Here is a 24,349-nt window from a genome sequence, read left to right as displayed (position 1 = left end):
CCCTGTGTGCACTCTGACGTGTCGTGACGTGAGTCGTAATGACTATGATGTAATTAAGAACACTTAAAAGACATAAATGATCACAAGTAACAAATGAAAAATATTCTACGTTTCTGTTCATTTACCAAAACTAACAATCTAAACTGGAACAAAAAGAGATTTTCATAAATAAATATCAACACACAAAGTTTGAAATTATGTGTTAACCTATAAAAATGGGTCCAGTGCAGTTAATAAAAGCTTCTACTGAGATTTTACAGTCTAGTTTTCTAATTCACAGTTCTGATGAAAGTATGTGCGCTTCAGGGCTTTGGTAAATTGACTGAAACTTCCATTAAAATCATGCACCCAAGAGGATGCCCCCTATAATTATGTTACAGCCGGTAAAAGACACAGTCTTCACACTATCACGAGATTCACTCTCATGTTCTGATGCCACCACACATGTGCAAGAAATAGCATTAGTGATAAATGCAGAGGATACCTCCAAAGAAGAAGAGAGAGCCTCTGCAGCAGCTTGTGGACATGACCCCAAACCTGAAATAATCTTTGAAACAAAAACAGTCAAGTTAACAGGGGCAAAGGTGCATTTTTTTAAAAAAAACTTTATTTTACCAGGTAAAAATGTTTGAAAAAAATGTCTGTCATTTACAAACATGACCTACATACATACAAACATACACATAAAGTGGTGCTCTAAGCCAGTGAACATACTGTATTCTATTTCAAGATATTGAATATGGGTAAAAGACTCTAATGTTAGAAATAATAATAAAAACTGTAAATATAAGTAAGAGTGATATGAAAAGTAAAGGGAACAGAAATCCCTGCAGGACTGATGAACGACTCTTCTGTAAAGAATAAATGACATTTGTTCCTCACGCTTCAGACTTTAGAAAAATAACACAGATTAATCTAGCTCTCATCTGTTCACACATTTCTAGATACACAGTTTACATGTGCAGAGAACTGAGGAACTGAATGAACCGTCTCATAGGAAAGATCATCACACATCAGCAGAACATCTTCAAAGTCAGATATGTGGAAGTATGTTGGAGGAAAAAGACTTTCAGGAGGTGACTATGGTCCAACACAGTCCAAAATAAATGCGTGTTCTCAATTGCACTGAAATCTAGTGACTGCACAGCACCCATTCAGGTTTTTCCCCTTCATTTCCTCAGTTTCTTTCACATCTGTAGATCTTTGTACTCTCAGCTGTGCCTGAGTGGGGAACAACATGCAGGAAATGGCACTGGGTGGATTCGAACTCGGGCACTTCCATAGCCTTTTGGCATATGGGTCACCAGCTCAACTATGTGAGCTATACCAGTACCCCGGGCATTTTCTGTCCTATACCCCCCCAGCCGGCCTGGAATAAAGTTTAAAGGCTCATAGTTAAAAACTGAATGTTGGACCAATCTGTTTTTTCAGATTATGAATCAGTCCTGTGCCAGGACACAGTGCCTGTGTGGTCTGGAGGACATGGAGCGAACCCACTGCAGCTGGTCAGAAAACAGCAGATGGTTTCAGCTCTTACCTTGGTAACAGCCTGCTGCAGACGGTACAGGGTGTTGACTACAGCAACGTTCCTGCGCTGGCCCTCTGTTAATGGGCCGATCACCTGACTGGCATCACCTTGAGTACACAACTGAAGAAAGAGAGGGAGAGATGGCAAAACAAAAGTACATTATAAGGAAAACAGCATTCACCCATGCTCCTAACAGGTTATTGTCACAGGAGGGCCCTGATATCACAGTAATGATAGGGAGGTGGAGTACACCATGGACAGTCCATCACAGAGCTAACACAGGGACAGACAAACACGTACTCTCACACTCGCCTAGAGCTGATTTAGAATCACCAATTAACCCAGCGTGCATGGCTGTGGGAAGAAACCGGAGCAGCCAGAGCAACATTTTTAATATTTTTAACTTCTGTGATTATATCAAGTGATTAAAGTGAGCACACTTTCAAAAAACCAACATGTACACACATAAAGTGAGGTACGCACCAGCTGTTCAGACTTGACACAGAAGAGTTGGACGGTCTTGGCAGCATTCTTGGCCACAGCGAGAGAGAGGTTTGGATCCACTGACGCTACGTTCAGCTCGCTGTAAACAAACACCATCAAAATCAGTAAGGCCTGGCTTTTTAATCACATACAATCAGTATGTTCTCACAGCATGCATTATGCATTCACTAATAATGATTTCAGCAGAATAAATAAATTGCACAGATAATAAATCATGTTTATTCTACATATGACTATTTTCCACCTTTAAAGTTCCTGCAGCCTTTCACTTAAAGTTACCGTGTGTAAAATGTTCACCACTAGATGTCAGTGTACTGCAGACTGCAGTCAACTGAGTTCTGCTTTCTTAGCCCTCCCAATTCAAGTGCCTAATCCTAGCTATGGTGGCTGCTACAGGACAAACATGTTTCAGTCAGAGAGATCAATAACATTACATTCAGACCCCATAACGGCCGCAGCCAGCCGGTGAGTTTCTACTAATGTTTGTGTAAGAAAACATTTTGTACATGCTACATTTTAACATATTTGAATTATATCAACAACAAATCAGGAAATAAAAAACTGATACAGTCACTTAAATATTTTGGGTTATTTCACATTTTCCCCCAAGTCACCTCAAAAATTCCATTTGTCATTTTCCATCTGTAGTGAGTGCACTCAGATAGCAAAGTGACTCCAGACCGGATCTGCCCTGGAATTTTTTCCTAAGCATCCACCTCCATTTGCTTTGGAAAGCTTAGTGAAAGGAGTCCAATACAAGTCGATGAGTCAGTGAAGTTCATTTCTGACCGGTGACCGTGATACTGAGGTGAGGATATCCTGAACTTTCCTGTTGATAAGCGCTGCTGTTATCTGACACTAGTGAAACTGTCTTTGAAATCAATTGAACTAGTGAATATGAGAATATAATCAAACTGTTTATCAGAGGAAAGTGTGATTTTAGGACTAACATGAGTTAATCAAGTCTAACATGAGCTGACATAATATTAGCTTATAATCAGCCGTTGTTGTTTACCTGGAGGTTCCCATGTCAAATCTGCTGACAATAAGTGATTGCAACAATACCAAGAATACATAATATGTTTATGCACGTTTGTGTGTGTTAGAGCCCTGAAATCAGTTCAGGAGATGAGGCCTGAGGAGGAAGAGGATAACATTTTATTAAGAAGCGAGTGGCGTTGTCTCTGTCCTTCATGTTTTCGCTTCTTTGGTGAAGAAAGAAAGATCCTGTTTCCTCCGACGAACTGTCACATCTTGAGTCTGAAGGCACAGGCACACATTTAAATGTCCCTCAATACACAAATTGAGTGTATTGCCTTTGACTTATCTTAATCTTCTTTGGAGTACAGTCGTCCCTCGATATATCACAGATTTAAAAAAAATATATCTAATTCTGTATTGCTGAGTTTTCAGTATATCACAGGATTTTGCGATATATAGGTATTTATATAACTCCCCATAACTGTGTTCATCACTCAGACGAAGAGACGTGGACGCCTTTAGCGGAAATGGAAATTACAGCAAAGATACTGCACCACCTGATGAAGCACCCGATTAAGTGGTGTCTTCAGAAAAGCTGTAATGCCACATAATTCATCATCTTCATCATTCAAGTTGTAGTAAGAGTGTGGGAAGGGTTTATAAAGCCTTAAAATATATAAGAAAAGTAAATATAATGCCGGGGTCTCTGGAGCGTAACCCCTGCAATAGGTGAGGATCACTGTGCTACATATGTGTCCAGTCTGTACCCACACATGTAAAACACGATTAGTCAGAAGGGAGATATCCTTCCTGGCCACTGGATTTAAATATGTTGGAGGAACATGGTAGCTTCCACAAATTGGTGCCCTCTCCTTTGTATTTTTAATAGACTGACTGTAAGTTTATGAGAATGCATCATTTTGTTGAAAGATGTAATTACATACTAATCTATTATGTTTATGAGTACAATATCCATTTTTCCTATTAAATAACCTAAAAAGCTACTGACTGTACCTTTAAAGTTTGCTTTTAATTTAATATTTCAGTTAACACTTGATTTGATATTATGAATCGACCAACACTTGTTGAATAAACTAATCACCTTAAAACGTATCAGCACACTGTCAAAGAATATTAAGTGGCAGAGATACTTCAGTGATTTTTGTCATTTCCGGTGGGTTTCCACCATAAACCCAGCTGACGTGTACTGTACTCACCTGCTGACAGTCTTGATAATGCTGTCTAGCTCATCGTTGGAGGGTGGGTTGCGTCCCCCCATGGGAAATACCAAGTTGATGGGATCAAAGAGACGAGAGAGAGATCTGGAAAGGTAGGCCGCCTCGTACGCCTGTAGAGAGTCTTTCAGAGCCTTCTCAGGGCTGCACACACACAGACACACACAAATAAAAATTAGAACTGACATAAATAATACATTTAGAAATTATTTGCTGCTGAGAAGCTATCAACAGACTGTTGTCCTGGAAGGAAGCCTTTAAAAATACAAAAATTCCATATATATATATATATATATATATATATATATATATATATATATATATATATATATAATGCTATCATAAAACAAATAAATACAATATCCTGTAATTGTCAACAGCTGTCAATCCTCTGCATTAATCTCCTGGTATGGCTGCTAATCCAGTGTAATCACTTCATAGGGTTAATTGATCAGTAGAAAACCCTTTGGCAGTTGTGCTGCACAGCTGAAAACCATTGCACTGTTAAGCAAGCATTAAACGGAGGATGACAGTTGCTTGTTTACAGGCTCAAAATGACCAGAAGGAAAGACCTTTCTTTAGAGACCCGGCATCTATTGTTGTGCTTAGAAAGGAAGGCTAGTCAATGCAGGAAATTGCGAGGAAACTTAAAATCTCTTACCATGCTGTTTACTCCCTTCAGAGAGCAGCACAAACTGGCTTTAACAAGGAGAGAACAAGGAATGGGAGGCCCCAACGCACAACTGTGCAACAAGACAAATATCTGAGAGTGATGTGCAACGATGTGCAAGAAAACACACAGGAGATACACTGTGTGAAATGGACAGCTACTGGACTCCTAGCATCATAACTATGTATATTCGATGTTCAGGGATTTTAATTTTACAGACAAAGACTACGAATCGATCTGTGGGAAATGCTCCAGAAAGCATGGGATGAAATCAGATTAAAAATTGACAGCTGCAATGCCTAAGGCCTGTCAGGCTGTAACTGTTGCAAAAGGTGGTTTTGTTTGATGATGGCAAAGTTTTATAATTTCCATTAAAAGCCTTATTTCTAACTCTGACAATGTCAGCATGTCCTGTACATTTGCTATTTCCCTTTCAGACTAATTTCATGTGTGTTTCCATAGAAAATGAGATTTTCCAAGTGATCCCAAACTTTTGAGCAGTAGTGTAAGTGGCATCAAAATGCCGCCATATCTCATCCATCCATTCGATGATACTGGAGATAAGTGTGTGTACTGAATTAATTTTTTAAATAACTAAAATATTGTGACAATACAAGAAAAGTAAAGTATGTAAAACTCTTCTGCTATGAGGTAACATTCCTTTGTTTTTGCATCATATTTAATGATAGAGGTATGCACAGTGGGGCCCGGCTGGGCGCAACCCGAAGAGGAGACATGGGCCCGCCCTCCTGTAGGCCTAAGAGGCGTCGTGGGGGTCGGGTGCAATGTGTGTCGGGTGGTGGCAAAGAGTGGAGGCCCTGGCGGACTGATCGCTGGCTATCGAGGCTGGCAAACTTTAAACTGCTCTCTCTGTGATGCAGGGCTAACACACAGAGACAAACATTCACACTTACAGGCATTACCAATTAACCTAACCCAGAGAAACCCGAGTACCCACACAAAATCCACACAAACATGGGGAGAACATGCAAACTTGCAACATGCAAAGTTTTGGGTCAGTCCTGCATTTCTAGAAGGAAAATCCTATCAGTTACATTACCACAAGTAGCAGACAGAGGAATCTATCTCATTCATCTACAGATAACTAATGCCAAAAAGTTAATAGCAGGATGACCGGAGACAAACACTCTGCCTGTGAGTTGAGCAGACCTTTCACTGCTTGTTCATTTCTACCTTAACTTTTAACTAAATTGTGATTCAAAACAAGCACAGCTTAAATATGCTGGAAAGTTTCCACTGTGGTTCAAACTTAACAAAATGAGCCATTGTTGTGATCACACTCTGACGTGTCTGATTCTGTTGCTGCACGTGAGTGGGCTCACTTGTAGTCCTGTTTCCCGTGTGTAAAGAGATCCTGGTTGTCGGTCTCTATTGTGGCGATGTCCAGAGATACATCCAGCCCACCACTGCTAGTTAACGCCCCCTGTAGACTGGCGCTGTACTGCTGCAGCCGGCGCCACAGCTCATTGTAGAGTCTCAGCAGTTTAGGATACTCCCCTTCAAACGCCTGCTTCAGGAATGATGAGGCTAGAAAAAACACACAAACAGTTTTTTCTAAGTGAGATCACAATATTAACAGTAATCTCATGTCTGTACATCATTACAGAGCTGGAGTCTGGACATCGTCAGTTTGAAACTTCAATTTTGAATGTGTAATATGGGGGGGTCAAAGTGCTGGCCCTTGGTCAGGAAGTAGTCCTTGTGATAGTGAACAATTGTGTAAAATATGAGTGGCCTGGCCTGAACATTATAGAAAGTATGGCCAACATTACAGTTTTTGAGGAACAGATGCCGCCATCAGTGAGACAAAGGCTATGACAATGCTTGTTTTCTTTGAAACAGCTGAGCTGAAAATGACAGATTATTTTAGGAGTTAGGGGCTGGAACCATTTCTTCCTGCACTCTGGCAACATCTGCTGTATGTGATCATGAACATGACTCCAGAAACCAGCACCAGCACCTCACTGTGAGAAAAGATAAAACCACATCACTCCCCCTGCTAGAATAATACATTTTTCAGTTTATGTACACTTTGATTAAAATCAAATTTCACAAACCAAGTTCTGTAAAACAAAATGTAAATATCAAAAAGGTAAATTATCCATTTTTAAAATAAATTTCAACATTCTCAAGACAATGGGTAACACTCCTGCAAACAGCAGGACAATGCTTGGTTGCAATATAGGTATATGTTAATAGCCTTCACAAAGTCTTCAAGTCTCCTGGGATTAAGGGTGACAAGACAGGTAAAAAAAAAAAAAAAAAAAAACTCCTCCGTGAATCGCCACCTTATCGTGGTGGAGGGGTTTGTGTGTCCCAGTGATCCCAGGAGCTATGTTGTCTGGGGGCTTGTCCCCCTGGTAGGGTCTCCCATGGCAAACTGGTCCTGGGTGAGGGTCCAGACAAAGAGCGGTTCAGAAGACCCTTATGAGTGAAAAACAAGGGAACAGTTTACCCTGCCCGGGATAGGGTTACCGGGGCCCCACCCTGGAGCCAGGCCTGGGGAGGGAGCTCGAGGGAGAGCGTCTGGTGGCCAGGCATTAGCCCGTGGTGCTTGGCCGGGCGCAGCCCGAAGAGGTTACATGGGCCCGCCCTCCTGCAGGCCCACCACCCGCAGGAGGTGTCGTAGGGGTCGGGTGCAGTGTGTGTCGGGCGGTGGCCGAGGGCGGAGGCCCTGGCGGACCGATCCCCGGCTATCGAAACTGGCTATTGGGACATGGAATGTCACCTCTCTGGTGGGGAAGGAGCCTGAGCTAGTGCGTGAGGTTGAGAGATACCAGCTAGATATAGTTGGGCTCACCTCAACGCATGGCCTGGGCTCTGGAACCAGTCTCCTGGAGAAGGGCTGGACTCTGTTCCAGTCTGGAGTTGCCCTCGGTGAGAGGCGGCGAGCTGGGGTGGGTATTCTTGTATCCCCCCGGCTTGCTGCCTGTACGTCGGAGTTTTCACCGGTGGACGAGAGGGTAGTTTCCCTGCGCCTTCGGGCTGGGGAACGGGTCCTGACTGTTGTTTGCGCATATGCGCCGAATGACAGTTCAGGGTACCCACCCTTTTTGGAGTTGCTGGGTGGGGTGCTGGAGAGTGCTCCATCTGGTGACTCCATAGTCTTGCTGGGAGACTTCAACGCTCACGTGGGCAATGACAGTGAGACCTGGAGGGGCGTGATTGGGAGGAACGGCCTGCCCGATCTGAACCCGAATGGTGTTTTGTTATTAGACTTCTGTGCAAACCACAGTTTGTCCATAACAAACACCGTGTTCGAACACAAGGATGTCCATAAGTGCACATGGCACCAGGACACCCTAGGTCGCAGGTCGATGATCGATTTTGTAATCGTATCATCAGATCTGCGGCCGTATGTTCTAGACACTCGGGTGAAGAGAGGAGCTGAGCTGTCAACTGATCACCACCTGGTGGTGAGTTGGATCAGGTGGCGGGGGAAGATGCTGGACAGACCTGGCACACCTAAACGTATTGTGAGGGTGCGCTGGGAACGCCTGGCAGAAGCCCCAGTCCGGGAGATCTTCAACTCCCACCTCCGGCAGAACTTCGACAGCATTCCGAGGGAGGCTGAGGACATTGAGTCCGAATGGACCATGTTCCGCACCTCCATTGTTGAGGCTGCTGCTCAGAGCTGTGGCTGCAAGGTGGTTGGTGCCTGTCGTGGTGGTAACCCCTGAACCAGATGGTGGTCACCGGAGGTGAAGGGAGCCATCAAGCTGAAGAAAGAGTCCTATCGAGCTTGGTTAGCCTGTGGGACTCCGGAGGCAGCTGACAGGTATCGACAGGCCAAGCGGAATGCAGCTCGGGTAGTAGCCAAAGCAAAAACTCGGGTGTGGGAGGAGTTCGGTGAGGCTATGGAAAAAGACTTTCGGACGGCATCGAAGCGATTCTGGCAAACCGTCAGGCGACTCAGGAGGGGAAAGCAGTGCTTCACTCACACTGTTTATAGTGCGGGGGGGGGGGGGGGGGGGGGGGTGCTGCTGACTTCAACTGAGGCTATAGTCGGACGGTGGAAGGAATACTTCGAGGACCTTCTGAATCCCACTGACACGCCTTCTGTAGTGGAAGCAGAGTCTGGGGATGAGGGGGATGACTTGACCATCACTGGGGGTGAGGTCACTGAGGTAGTTAAACAACTTCTTGGTGGCAGAGCCCCTGGGGTGGACGAGATTCGCCCTGAGTTCCTGAAGGCTCTGGATGTTGTAGGGCTGTCTTGGTTGACACGCCTCTGCAACATCGCATGGAGATCTGGGGCAGTGCCATTGGATTGGCAGACCGGGGTGGTGGTCCCCATCTTTAAGAAGGGAGACCGGAGGGTGTGCTCCAACTTTCGGGGGATCACACTACTCAGCCTCCCCGGTAAGGTCTATGCCAGGGTGCTGGAAAGGAGGGTCCGTCCGTTAGTCGAACCTCGGATCCAGGAGGAACAATGCGGTTTTCGTCCTGGTCGCGGAACGCTGGACCAGCTCTTTATCCTCTCAAGGATATTCGAGTGTGCGTGGGAGTTTGCCCAACCAGTCTACATGTGCTTTGTGGACTTGGAGAAGGCATTCGACCATGTCCCTCGGGGTGTCCTTTGGGAGGTTCTGCGGGAGTATGGGGTGTCTGGCCCATTGTTCCGGGCCATTCAGTCCTTGTACAACCACAGTGAGAGCTTGGTCCGTATAGCCGGTAATAAGTCGGATTTGTTTCCTGTGGGTGTTGGACTCCGTCAGGGCTGCCCTTTGTCACCGATTCTGTTCATAATTTTTATGGACAGAATTTCTAGGCGTAGCCAGGTGGCGGAAGGCTTCTTCCTTGGTGGCCTCAGAGTCTCATCTCTGCTTTTTGCAGATGATGCGGTTCTGTTGGCTTCATCAGGGGGTGGCCTCCAGCTCGCAGTGGAACGGTTCGCAGCAGAGTGTGAAGCGGCTGGCATGAGAATCAGCACCTCTAAGTCTGAGGCCATGGTCCTCAGCCGGAAAAGGGTGGAGTGCCATCTCCGGCTCAGGAACGAGTTCTTGCCTCAAGTGGAGGAGTTTAAGTATCTCGGGGTCTTGTTCACGAGTGATGGGAGAAGGGAACGGGAGATCGACAGGCGGATCGGGGCTGCTTCTGCAGTGATGCGGACGCTGCACCGGTCCGTCGTGGTGAAGAGGGAGCTTAGCGTAAAAGCGAAGCTCTCGATTTACCGGTCGATCTACGTTCCTACCCTCACCTATGGTCACGAGCTTTGGGTAGTGACCGAAAGAACATGATCGCGAATACAAGCGGCAGAAATGAGTTTCCTTCGAAGGGTGGCTGGCCTCTCCCTTAGAGATAAGGTGAGGAGTGCGGCCATCCAGGAGGGGCTCAGAGTAGAGCCGCTGCTCCTCCACATCGAAAGGAGCCAGTTGAGGTGGCTCGGGCATCTGATTAGGATGCCTCCTGGCCGCCTCCTGGGTGAGGTGTTCCGGGCATGTCCCACCGGGAAGAGGCCCCGTGGTAGACCCAGGACACGCTGGAGAGATTATGTATCTCGGCTGGCCTGGGAACGCCTTGGGGTCCCTCCGGATGAGCTGGAGGAGGTGGCTGGGGAGAGGGAAGCCTGGGCTTCTCTGCTTAGGCTTCTGCTCCCGCGACCCAGCCCCGGATAAGCGGAAGAAATGGATGGATGGATGAAAATGAAAAAATGAATTTCTTTCAGTAATGGAAAATTTCCTAGAGGCATTTCAGACTTTTGCCTTTAGAATTCTGGGAAAGGTGCAGTGAACAATTTCATTTTCTTAGTCCAAAAACATGCAGTTACTGGGGTTAGGTTAATTGGTCATTCTAAATTGCCCATAGATGTGAATGTGACTGTGAATGGTTGTCTGTCTCTCTATGTTAGCCCTGTGACAGACTGGCGACCTGTCCAGAGTTTACCCTGCCTCTCGCCCTATGTCAGCTGGGATAGGCTCCAGCCCCCCCACGACCCTGAACAGGATAAGCGGATGGATGGATGGACGGACTATACTTGCTTTCCTTAGGCAGTACTATTAGAAAGCATTGCATCAATTTTCATTGTTATGCAGATGATACTCTGCTTTATCTATCAATGAAGCCAGATGACACACATCAATTCGTTAAACTGCAGGAATGTCTTAAAGACATTAAGGCCTGGATGACCTCTAATTTCCTGCTTCTAAATTCAGATCAAACTTAAATTCTTGTTCTCGGCCCCACAAATCTTAGAAACATGGTGTCAAACCAGATACTTACTCTGGATGGCATTACTTTGGCCTCCAGTAACACTGTGAGAAATCTTGGAGTCATTGTTGATCAGGATTTGTCCTTCAATGCACATATTAAACAAATACAGTAATCCCTCACTTATCGCGGGTGTTACGTTCCAGGACCACCCTATATTTATTTTAATACTTATGCATTATTTTAGTAGTTATACACTATTTTAAGTTTTTATAAACCCTCCCCACACACTTATACACCAAATATATACATTACTGTACAACACGTAGTACGCATGTGAAGAACGAGTACTGCAAAAACGCGCGAAACAGCAAAAATATCGCAATAAATATTTTACTCTAATATTGATTGAAAACCCGCGAAACAGTGAGTCCACGAAAAGCGAACCGCGAAGTAGCGAGGGATTACTGTATGTAGGACTGCTTTTTTGCATTTGTGCAATATTTCTAAAATTAGAAACATGCCGTCTCAGAGACAGATATTCTTGACTTTTGTTCTTGTGTTAAATGAATAAAATGTAATTGAAGAGTAGCCTGTATCTTTTCGTATTTATTTTAATTTATTTATTTTTAAGATTTGGAACAGTTGATTGCTTCTGATGAATTGAAAAGTTGAACTGAGCCATCATTATATACATAATTTAAATCCTAAAATTATATTTCATGATCTCAATTAAAAAAAAACAAAACAAAAAAACAGAGGGACAAATCACTCACCACTTTCTGTAGTTTTTTTCCACCAAAATTCCCGAATCCTGACTGATGCGGTTAAAGGTATTCTTATGAATCAATCAAATAAACACTGAGTTTTTTATTTTCCGAACTTTTCCCCACCTATTGAACCAATCCAGCCCTTCGAATGTATGTAACGCTTTCTTTTTGTCTAAAGACATGAGGATGTATCTGAAATTTATTTTAATTTATGATATTCATAAATCTTCTAATATTATTAAACCCTGCCTTTCATGTACAAATCCACTGAATTTAATGCCACAAATTGTTAATCAACAATTTCTAGTATCAATGTGTGTGTTGTTTTTGCTTGTAATTTAGCAAACTTTCTGGACTCTGACATTTGTTAGGATTGCTCCCAGTTTGGGAAATAAAATTCTAAAGATTTCTTTGAACAGTCTAGTAGGAATGGGATCTAATAAACATATTGCTGGTTTGGAGGAAGTAACTATTGAAGTTAACTCTGAAAGATCAACTGGAGCCAAAGAGTCTAAACAAATACCAGCAGTGCTGAAAGCAGCCGAACATGAAGATAAATCTTTGAGATGGTTATGAATAATTTTTTCTCTAATGTCTAAAATTTTATTTGTAAAGAAATCCATGAAGTCACTACTAGTTAAAGTGAAAGGAATACTCGGCTCTACAGAGCTCTGACTCTTTGTCAGCCTGGCTACAGTGCTGAAAACAAACCTGGGGTTGTTCTTATTTTCTTCAATTAATGATGAGTAGTAAGATGTCCTAGCTTTACGGAGGGCTTTTTTATAGAGCAACAAACTCTTTTTCCAGGCTAAATGAGCATCTTCTAATTTAGTGAGATGCCATTCCCTCTCCAGCTTTCGGGTTATCTGCTTTAAGCTGTGCGTTTGTGAATTATACCACAGAGTCAGGCACTTCTGATTTGAAGCTTTCCTTTTCAGAGGAGCCACAGTATCCAAAGTTATACGCAGTGAGGATGTAAAACTATTGATGAGATAATCGACCTCACTGGGAGCAGAGTTTAGGTAGCTGCTCTGTACTGTGTTGGCACTGAAGAGCATAACAATGAAGGAATTAGATCCTTAAACTTAGTTACAGCACTTTCAGAAAGACTTCTACTGTAATTAAACTTATTCCCCACTGCTGTGTAATCCATTAAAGTAAATGTAAATGTTACTAAGAAATGATCAGACAGGAGGGGGCTTTCAGGGAATACTGTTAAGTCTTCAGTTTCTATGCCATATGTCAGGACAAGATCCAGAGTATGATTAAAGTGGTGGGTGGGCTCCTTCACATTTTGAGAGAAGCCAATTGAATCTAACAATAGATTAAATGCAGTGTTGAGGCTGTCATTCTCAGCATCTACATGGATGTTAAAATCACCCACTATAATGATTTTATCTGAACTGAGCACTAAATCAGATAAAAAGTCTGAGAAATCAGACAGAAACTCTGAGTAAGGACCAGGTGGACGATAGATAATAACAAATAAAACAGGTTTTTGATTTTCCCAATTAGGATGGACAAGACTAAGAGTCAGGCTTTCAAAAGAATGAAAACTTTGTCTGGGTCTGTGATTAATTAATAAGCTGGAATTGAAGATTGCAGCTACTCCTCCTCCTCGACCTGTGCTTCGAGCATTCTGACAGTTACTGTGACTCGGGGGTGTTGATTCATTTAAACTAACATATTCATCCTGCTGTAACCAGGTTTCTGTAAGGCAGAATAAATCAATATGTTTATCAATTATTAAATCATTTACTAATAGGGACTTGGAAGAGAGAGACCTAATGTTTAACAATCCACATTTAATTGTTTTATTCTTTGGTGCAGTTGATGAAGCTGTATTATTTATTGTTTTTGAATTTTTATGCTTAAATAGCTTTTTGCTGATTTTAGCTTTGTTTTTTGGTGGTCTGGGAGCAGGCACCGACTCTATGGGGAAGGCGTTTTGGGGGGATGGCAGGAGGAGAGAAGCTGCAGAGAGGCGTGAAAGACTTTTTTTTTTTTAAAACAAAATTAACTAAAAAAGAATAACACCAGTAATTTCCTGAAGTACTTGTAGCAAATGTTACACTGACAGCAGGAAATTATGCACAAAACACTTGTTAGTAGGAAACAAATTTGATTACACTAAAATGAATATAGAATATTGAGTGATGTCAAAGAATGGAATTATAAAAGAGGGAGAATAAGGACAAAGGAGAAACTGATAACAATGCAGAGGCTTATGCCTCTGCATCATGCCTCTAAATTACTCAAATGTTAAACAAATCACTGTTCCTTTTTAAAAATTTTTGTTCTGGAATATCTTCACCACACATACACGCACAGCATGACAGTTAAGTGTGAATTTGAAGCCAAGTATGTTAGCAAGCAGCCAAATCCGCCTCTCCGGTGCTCACTTAGTTATTCCATGACAACTCTATTGAAACGCCTCCATGTGACAGAGAGAGACGTTATTGTTGGAATAATCGAGTTTTTAGTCTTTCTAAAACCTAAACTTAGAAAGATTTACCTATTGTTCATTTAGTTAGTTATTTTAGTTTTTTAGGGCAGCATGGTGGTGTGGTGGTCAGCACAGTTGCCTCACAGCTGGAAGGTCTGGGTTCGAATCCACTGTGACCAAGGCCGCTCTGTGTGGAGTTTGCATGTTCTCCCGTGTTTGCGTAGGTTCTCTCCAGGTACTCTGGTTTTCTCCCACAGTCCAAAGACATGCAGCTACTGGGGTTAGGTTAATTGGTGATTCTAAATTGCCCATAGATGTGAATGTTGTCTGTCTCTCTGTGTTGGCCCTGCAACAGGGTGTACCCTGCCTCTCCCCTATGGCAGCTAGGATGACTCGAATGACTGCACTCGTCACTCGTCATCAACATATTGATTTAGTCTGCCTTACAGAAACCTGGTTACAGCAAGATGAATGTGTTAGTTTAAATGAAGCAATACCCCCGAGTCACACTGTCAGGATCCTGGACAAGTAGCAGCAATCTTCCACTCCAGCTTATTAATTAACCATAGACCCAGACAAAGTTTGAATTCATTTGATAGCCTGAGTTGTCCACGCTAATTGGAAAACTTGTTGTTGGTTGTCATTTGTTGTTATTCATCGTCCACCTGGGCATTACTCAGACTTTCTGTCTGATTTCTCAGGCTTTTTATCTGATTTAGTGGTAAGCTGGAAAAGAAAATGCATTCCTCTAATTTAGATCTTTATTTAGCCTGGAAAAAGAGTTTGTTGCTCTATAAAAAAGCACTCCGTAAAGCTAGGACATCTTACTACTCATCATTAATTGAAGAAAATAAGAACAACCCCAGGTTTCTTTTCAGCACTGTAGCCAGGCTGACAAAGAGTCAGAGCTCTGTAGAGCCGAGTATTTCCTTTCACTTTAACTAGTAGTGACTTCATGGATTTCTTCATAAATCACTATGTACAGCTACTTTCAGTACTACTGATATTTACACATTTTCTCTCAAAGACGTCCAACCACTAATTAATGCTTCAATCTTAAATATGATCAATCTGTCTTTATTAATGGGCTACATACCACAGGCTTGTAAGGTGGCAGTAAGTAAACCATTACTTAAAAAGCCATCACTGACCCAGCTGTCTTAGCTAATTATAGGCCAATCTCCAACCTTCCTTTTCTCTCAAAGATTCTTGAAAGAGTTCCACAGCATGTCTTTTGTCCTGTCTACCTCCCCCCTCACAGCAGAGGACCCCCCCTCCCTGAGCCTGGTTCTGATGGAGGTTTCTTCCTGTTAAAGGGAGTTTTTCCTTCCCACTGTCACCAAGTGCTGCTCATAGGGGGTCGTTTTGACTGTTGGGTTTTCTCTGTAATTACTGTAGGGTCTTTACCTTAAAATATAAAGCGCCTCGAGGCAACTGTTTCTTGTGATTTGGTGCTATATGAATAAAATTCAATTGAATCTCTAAGGGAGAGGCCAGCCACCCTTTGGAGGAATCTCATTCATGCTACTTGTATTCGCCATCTCATTCTTTCAGTCACTAATCTCGTGACCATCGGTGAGGGTAGAGACATAGATTGACTGGAAAATCGACAGCTTTGCTTTTACGCTCAGCTCTCTCTTCACCACAGCACACTGATGCAGCATCCACATCACTGCAGCCGCAACCCCAATCCATTTGTCAATCTCTTGCTCTGCTTTTCCCTGATACACAAGTAAGCCAAAATTTTTAAACTCATCCACTTGGGACAGCAACTTGACCCTGACCTGAATAGGTCACTCCACCCTTGTCCTGCTAAGGACCATGGCCTCAGATTTAGAGGTGGTAATTCTCATACCAGCTGCTTCACACTCAGCTGTGAACCACTCCAGTGCAATCTGGGAACTGTCACCTGATGAAGTTAACAGGACCACATCCTACACAACATGAGATGAGATTCTGAGGCAAAGTCACCCACTCTTACTATGGTTGTACAGGGACTGAATGGGACCCTGCTGCCATGTAGTTGTTTAACCACGGCCCTCGGGGTATCCTGTGGGGGGGGGTTGCTCTGGGAGTATGGGGTGTCTGGCCCGCAACAACGGGCCATTCAGTGCCTGTACAACCGCAGCGAGAGCTTGGTCTGTGTTGCTGGCACTAAGTCGGACTCATTTCCAGGGCTGGCCTCTGTCACTGATTCTGTTCATAATTTTTATGGACAGAATTTCTACGTGTTCCCAATTGGCTGAAGGCTTGAACTTTCTCCCATTGCTTTGCAGTGACACATTAATTTTTCACTTAAATTTTTCTGTGTGAAAAGAAAAACCTCCAAATTTACAACAGTTATTGAACAGGGGGTGAAAAGAGGAAAATGTCCAGTCTTACCTTCAGTTGCTCTGTGAAGCTCTTCACTAAGTGTCGTAGTAAAATTGTTCCAGAAGGTGTAAAGGATATCAGGCTGACCATCCTGCCATCAGGTAAAAAAATAAATAAATAATCAGATTCCACTGTCAATGTGACTCTGGAGCACTAATTAGTTGATGAGTTAATGGTGTGAGAGAACCTGTTCTCACATTTCTCTTTTCCTTGTTGTTTTATTTCATGTTTAGATTTCTTTAATACATTTGATGTCTTTGATATTGAGTTTTCTTTCAAACTGCACAGTTTCATACCTTCAACACACGCAAACAAAACAGGCTTGTAGGAAACAGAAGAAAAAGAGCTCAATTAACTTGCAGACAGAATACAAACATACATCAATGTACAGAACCTGAATAAGGAAAGTACTGTAATTATGTAATGTTTGTAGTGTTTGCTCCATTAAAGAAGCCTGTTGCAGGTCTGCTGGCCCTGTTGTCTGACCTCTCCTCAACACTACATACCCACCTCCTCCACCTTCTGCACATCTGTGATTCAAGTATTCTTTTTTAATAGGTTAGTGTTTCTGGTCCTGTTCCTCTTCTCCTTAACAATGGCCTAGGGTATAGAGGCAGGTCTCAGAAAAATGTTTCCTTTGCACAGAGCCTCAACTTCAATCTTACTAAACAGAGCTGGGAGGACTGACAACTGACAAGGCCAAATGTTATGACCCAACATCAGCAGGGAGTGTGTCACTAGTGGAGTCATGAGAGCAACTCCTTCACAAGAATAAACCGTGCCATTTTTAAAACCCGACAGCAAGAAAATGGAGGCACGCAAACCAAGACTGTGGTCCACTGAGGAGGTGCCGACATTTCTGTGCTTGGTGGGAGATGACGAGACAAGAAATGAGAAAATTTATCATGAGGTCTCCAAGCTAATGGCTGCTCACGGGTACTATCACACAACACAGCACTGTAGACAAAAGCAAACACACTTTGACTCACATACAAATTAGGTTACAAGACTTCTGCCCACCCTGACTCCACCCACACTGAGGTGGTCCTCAATTGTAATGGAAACAAAACAAAACCATGCAGAGCCAAGCCGTGCTGAGTAAGTACTAATGGAAACACAGCATAAGTGAACGTTTGACCAGAAATCATGTATTTTTTTTTCTGTATGTAGAATGAGCGGGTGGTGAGTTTATTGTTATCACATGAAAAACTCTGATTATGGGAAGGGGAAAACAAGCAATCCTAGAACTTGGAGGAAAAAGAAGGTGCAAGAGAGTGTGCAACCCTGTGTTACTATGCATAAAAAAAGCCCTTGGGATGGGTGTAACAGCATTTCTGAATTACCAAGGTTCCATTCAATTACACTCCTGACTACATTATGCAAAATAACACCTTACTCAAAATAATTTACAGCTTTTTTTTTTGTCACAATCCACATCTAACATGTCTGAATGCACTTCTTTATCTGCTCTGTAATTAGTGTAACTTTGTAACTTTTCATCTAGTGCATTAAGAACTGCTGACAATCAGTCCATTCTTCTGTGTACACTTGTCTCTTGTGTCCTTGGCAGTGAAGCTGATGGTGCTGCTGCACTGCTGAGGAGACTTGCATTTAGACATGTCATTAGGTCTCAAACTCACACCACCATCTCTGGTAATTGGTGAGAGCTTTGTTTCCATAGCAACAGTCTTCCACTTTCACTTCTACAACTGGGTTTCAGTGAACCACTGTTGATGCCACCATGATATAAACAAATTAAATGGGCATCATCTAAAGTTTTAAAAAGACTGCTTTCTACAATTTGTTAGAGGCACAGTGACAGGTTTCCACGTGAGGGGATTAAACATTGATATTATTTTAGCTGGCGTTATTGTATATGTACCGACGTGGACTAAAATGTTGATACCCTTCCATTAAGGAAGGGTCACAAGGAGTGGACAGGAACACCTGTCGACAGGTGCAGGAGTGGCACTCAGAGTTACAGAAATCACCTCATTGCAGTGATTGGCTCACAAGGTTGTGCAGCAAAATATTCAGAAAGGGTCCCATCATTTTTGTCCAGGACAGCTTCATTAGTGTGTTTTCAAAAATGATTCTGTCGAACCACAATTCAAAAGCGAGGTCTGATTTTCATTAGTTAATTTTCAGTAAATATATATGTCTATAGATATGAATATGAACGTCTGAATGTTACAGTATGCCATTCAGGTGTTTTTGCGTAAACTGTACGTATATACAGAGGTAGCCAAATTTTCATCCTGAATAAATAATAAAATAAAAAAATAAGAAGCTCATTACTGTCTATCGTTTTTAGTTTAAAAGTCCAGATTGTTAAACCGGTGCAGTATCAGTCTCCCTCCTCTCTGTTCTCTATTCTGTACTTGACCTTTTATGACCTTTGGTCATAGCTAAACGAGAGAATAACAGCACAGCTCACCCACCTTGATGATGTCATCAATGAAGCACACATGAGTGACAGGGTCTCTCTTCTTCATCAGAACCTTCTGCAGGTGCTGCACCTGAAAAAACACATTGCAAAATAACTTCACCAATAATTCATCAGCCATTCTGGTGGTTGCGCTGTTTGCTTTTAAAACTTTATTCAGCACTCAGGCTGTACAGTCAGTCATCGCTCTGTGTGTGTATGTACTTGTCTGCATGCAGCACAGATCTGGTCCATCAGCTTCTCCAGGTTAGTCCACAGAGCAGCACGGAAAGCTGCTGTGTTCCCTGGTGTTGGTAGCACTGCTCTGCCAGGAGCGCCTAGAGGAAATTCAGCCAGAAATCAAAACCATGATTCTCATTTGCATCAACCAAACAGATGACAAGAAGCTGTTCTTGTCATCAAATTTTGTCCATCAGTTCCTCCAGGTTCACTCAGCATCTCATGATGAGTGAAGTCTTAGCACCAAGTCTTCTCTACAAATACACTGTCACAAAGGTTGGTTAAACTACTTAGAACTACTCATTGCAGATTCTAACTAATGTTACTCTAGTAGGATGAAATAGCAGATATGTTAGGGACTATTTTCAGCAGGGTTTGGTGTCAAATACTGTTTACCGAAGAGGCGACTGTGACTGAAAGCCGTGGAGCAAATTAATGTGACGACAGTCCTTTGGGAGATCACTAACAGCACGCTACTTTCTACACAAAGATGCAGTCAGTTCACTTCTGTAATTACCAGCACAAAATACCAACAACGCCTGATGATCGAGTGTGAGGCAGCAATTGATGTCCTAACAAAAATACTGTTTAAGTGAAAACAGCACAGCAACAAAGATAAATGAGAGGAGGCTAAAGAAGAATCAATATGTTTTTGATGTGGGCAAACTCATCTGTTCGAAACAGATGGGACTGCGTGAGGTCTTGAGGACTGAGACTCAGGTGAAGGTCCAGATAGTTAGTTTAAAAAAACTACAGCGAAAAGACATTCAATTCAATTCAATTTCAATTTGATTTGTAAAGCCCCAAATCTGGCTGTACCTCAGGAGGTAGAGCAGATCACCTACTGATCTGAAGGTCGGTGGTTCGATTCCTGGCTACACCAGGCTGCATGCCAATGTATCCTTGGGCAAGATGCTTAACCGACGCAAGTGTTGGAGTATGAATGGGTGTGAATGTAAACATGTTGTATAAGCGCTTTGAGTGCTCAGACAGAGTAGAAAAGCGCTATATAAGAACTAGTCCATTTACCATTTAAAGCGCTTTGTATTGTGGGTAAAGACCCTACAATAATACAGAGAAAACCCAACAGTCAAAACAACCCCCTATGAGCAGCACTTGGTGACAGTGGGAAGGAAAAACTCCCCTGCTGTGTTTCACTCATAGAACGGACGCTGCACCTCTTCATTAAATTTGTTTAGACAGCAGCTTTTTGATGCCAAAGGTTTTTGCTGTGGTGCAGATCATGTACAAAGTTACTTCTATAGTTAAATATGTATTTAGGTTCTTTCAGAACTGCTGAGGTCCCACAATACAATGGCAGATTAGATTAGTTAAGCAGTGTGTAAGATTTTTAATCAAATTATAGAAACCAGCCCATAAAGTACAGCTGTACAGCTCTAAAACACCACTAATCACTTTCATGTAATTTTTCGGAAAGTGTGTGTGTGCGTGTGTTTTTGTAAATCAAACATGTCTGTGCAACAGTGTGACAAACTGATTGAGTTTCTATTAGTTCTGTACAACACTGGAGCTCTGTGGCACAAAGGAATCAGATATTAGGCTATGATGCATATAGAGTACTGTTTAATGTTTAAAACATTCCTAAAGACATGTTTTTAAATGGAAAACTGATTTGCTTTTATTAGTCATAAATTATTCTAAAAAGGCAGGAAGAGACTGCTCAGCCAGGTCACGGCTGTGACTCTGTATAATTGCCAGGATCTGAAAATCCTGTCAAGAACAATGATGTTGCAGCCACATCAGAGCCATGAAAATAAGCCGGGCAGAACTGACTATTCTCTGTGGTCATGATATAATAATCTATTTAGGATCAAGCCAACTCATGAACTAGGTCAAATCACTAAATGTCGTGTTTTATCATTTTGAAATTAGGACAATGTATCCAGTGCAAGTGAGCAAATCTTTTTGAAGCACAATCTCCTCCAGTCTTACCTCTGGGGTTGGCTGTCTGTGTCAGGCCCTTGATATCAAGAGCGGTGGTGATGTTGTCCTGTATGATGGTCTGATAACCCCCCACTACAGAGCTGATGGTCTCTCTAAGACTGCCCAGGTTATAGAAGACCTGCAGGGCTGTGCCAACCTGGGTCGGATTCTGATCAGCAAAAGGAGAGGAAGACAGAAGGACAGAGAGAGAGAGACAGAGAGATGAAGCTGGCAGCTGTCCGTGGATTTTTTATTTTATTTCAAACAGCATTAAACAAACACTGGATTTGCCAAGAAGTGCAGAGTTGAAGGCAATGGTTAAAAATGCACCTTACGCTGATTTAATGAGAGAGACTGTGAATATGTAGCAGCAAAGGATGAGGAGAAGAGAGGAGGGAGATAAAGATAATAACATGGGGAGGTCTTCCTGTTGGACCCCACACAGTATGGCAAGAAACTGGAGAGGAAGCAAATCATTAATGTGTGTAACAGAGAAAAGGGAAAAATGAATCAACTGATAGAAAATGTCCACATCTAATTTGATAAGTGCTTTAAGGGTTACTTGACTAAGTGGGGATATATGATTACTTATCCACAGTGCATCACATGGAAATGGACTGGGACCATTCCAAGTGCTTTACACACATACCACATTCACACCTCACTTTATTCTATGCACTTAAAATGCTTCATTTATCTGACATTGATGCCACAGTTAGTTCAGAATCACCAATTAACTTAACAGGCAAGTCTTTGGACTGTGGGAGGAAACTAAAGCACAGAAGAACCTTCTTCCTGTGAGTCAACTGTCCTAACCAGTTAGCTGCACAGGACCGGCGCCATTCTCCCAGTTTAGGGGGGCACTGCCCTGCGTGTTCAGATTACCACGGGAACCAGTGCTACCTTCACCTTTCCACATCCTCTCTAGCTCTTCTCTGAGCTTGGTATTTGTCGAGCTTCTTCTTGATGTTACTTTTGTTTGGTGTTGCTACGTCTATCACAGCTTTCTTTCTCTTCTTGTCCACCACTACTATGTCCAGTTGGTTAGCCATTACCAGTTTGTCTGTCTGTATCGGGAAGTCCCACAAGATCTTAGCTTGGGGGCGTATCCCATTTTGACCTTGGGACTTCCAGGTCATACTGGGTACAGATATTCCATTATACTATGCCAGCCACTTGACTATGGCATTTCATGTATGTAAGTTTCTGCTGCCTGAGGTACTCACTATGCACATGATCCTTTGTGGTCATCTTCCTGATGTACTCATGAATATTTGTTGTTTCTTCTAGGACAGTGGTTCTGACACTCACTAGTCCTCAACCTCCTTCCTTCCACTTAGTGTACAGCCTCAGGGTGCTGGATTTGGGGTGAAACCCTCCATGTATGGTAAGGAGCTTTCTTCTCTTGAGGTCAGTGGCTTCTATCTCCTCGTTTGGCCAGCTTATTATCCCAGCAGGATATCTGATGACTGGGAGGGCATAGATGTTGATTGCCCTTGTTCTTTCCACTCAGTTGACTCTTCAGGACTTGCCTTACTCTCTGCAGGTACTTGGCAGTTGCAGTTTTGCTAGCAAATTCTCATCTGCCTGAGGGACTCCAAGGTACTTGTAGCTGTCTTCAATGTCTGCAATGTTGCCTTCTGGTAGTGCAATCTCCTCAGTTCTACACTACCTTCCATGTCTTTATTACCATCTGACTACACTTCTCCAGTCAAATGACATTCCAATGTCATTGCTGTAGACCCGTGTGGTGTGGATCAGTGAATCAATGTCTCACTCCTCACATACAGCTTGATGTCGTCCATGTAGAGGAGGTGGCTGATGTTTGTTCCATTCTGTAGTTGGTATCCATAGCCAGTCCTGGTAATGACCTGGCTGAGGGGGTTTAGGTCTATACAGAACAGTAGTGGGGACGGAACATCTCCTTGGTAAATACCACATTTGATGGTAACTTGTGCAACTGGCTTGAAGTTGGCCTCTATTGTTGTTCACATTCCCACTGAGTTCTTGATGAAGGGTTTTAGGGTCCTGTTAATCTCGTATACTTCTAGGAATTCCAGGGTCCATGTATGTGCCATCAAGTAATCAATCAGGTTGGTCAGTCTAGTCTTACGGTCTCAGGTGACTGCTCCATCTACCAGTAGCTGGTGTTTTGCTCCGCTAGTCAATTCCTTTCTGGGCCCTATTCATGTATTGAGTCATGTGCCTGTTTATCTTAGCTGCTATGATGCCTGACAGGCGCTTCCATGTTGTGCTAAGGCAGGTTATTGGCCACTAGTTGGATGGGACTGGGCTGTCCTGTGGATCTTGGGGATCTGTCCAGCCTTCAGTCAGCAATTCTGGGTGTGTCTCATCCAATAACAGTTGGTTCATTTGTGCTACCAGGTGTCATGGAGTGCAGTTAGCTTCTTTAGCCCTTTAGCCAGTAGGTGTGAATCATGTCAGGGCCTGGTGCTGTCCAGCTCTTCATATGTGAGACTCTTTCTTGGATGTCTGCTACTGTGATGAATTCTGGAGCCTGTTCAGGGAGGTTGAAGTGGTGTGTTCTTGGATCCACTAGCTACTGAGCATTGCTCCTAAGTGTTGCATCCTTCTCCCATACGTGCTTCCAGTATTGCTCCATCTCCAACCTTGGTGGGGGGGTGTCCTCATATGGTTCCCCTGCCACTGAAAGTACACCGTGGGTCGTTCAGTACAGAACATCTGGTTTATTCTCCTGACTTCTGTCTCTCTGGTATACCTCTTCAAGCAGTTAGCCAAGGCTGTGAGTCTTTGCCTGGCAGTTTCTAAGGCCTCAGGTATGGACAGCTTGTTGTACTTCTTAGGCACTCCTTTCTTGAAGTAAAAATTAGGCACACTTCGATACATCTTAAGTTAATGTAACTGCTACAACACAGAGGAAACTGTCGTGAACCTCTACTGTGGGCATGCATCATGCAACTTCATGATTGGCTCATATGTTTCTTGGCTCAGATGGTGATTGCCTCTTTAGTGGTGGAGTGGTACAACCACCATCTGTAGCATATTATTCGAGTGCCATGTCTCTCTCATAAAATGCATCT

The 24,349-nt window shown here is 43.0% G+C and overlaps 1 protein-coding gene across 1 annotated transcript in view; it reads right to left on the bottom strand.

Annotated features, from left to right (window-relative positions):
- The window catches only part of cog5 (component of oligomeric golgi complex 5), an 83,497-nt gene that overhangs the window by 6,279 nt on the left and 52,869 nt on the right, over positions 1–24,349 (bottom strand). Inside the window, exons 8-16 of the mRNA XM_030725282.1 lie at positions 21,297–21,456; positions 19,329–19,441; positions 19,120–19,197; positions 16,688–16,769; positions 6,262–6,466; positions 4,231–4,392; positions 2,012–2,111; positions 1,538–1,648; positions 485–547 (exon numbers count right to left, since the gene is read on the bottom strand). Of these exons, the coding sequence (XP_030581142.1) occupies positions 485–547; positions 1,538–1,648; positions 2,012–2,111; positions 4,231–4,392; positions 6,262–6,466; positions 16,688–16,769; positions 19,120–19,197; positions 19,329–19,441; positions 21,297–21,456 (1,074 nt within the window). The remainder of the gene's footprint in view (positions 1–484; positions 548–1,537; positions 1,649–2,011; positions 2,112–4,230; positions 4,393–6,261; positions 6,467–16,687; positions 16,770–19,119; positions 19,198–19,328; positions 19,442–21,296; positions 21,457–24,349) is intronic.

This window comes from Archocentrus centrarchus, unplaced genomic scaffold (genome assembly GCF_007364275.1).
Source record: "Archocentrus centrarchus isolate MPI-CPG fArcCen1 unplaced genomic scaffold, fArcCen1 scaffold_52_ctg1, whole genome shotgun sequence".
NCBI lineage: Eukaryota > Metazoa > Chordata > Actinopteri > Cichliformes > Cichlidae > Archocentrus > Archocentrus centrarchus.
The sequence above is the reverse complement of the archived record's forward strand: the minus strand, read 5'-3'. Positions and strand labels throughout refer to the sequence as shown.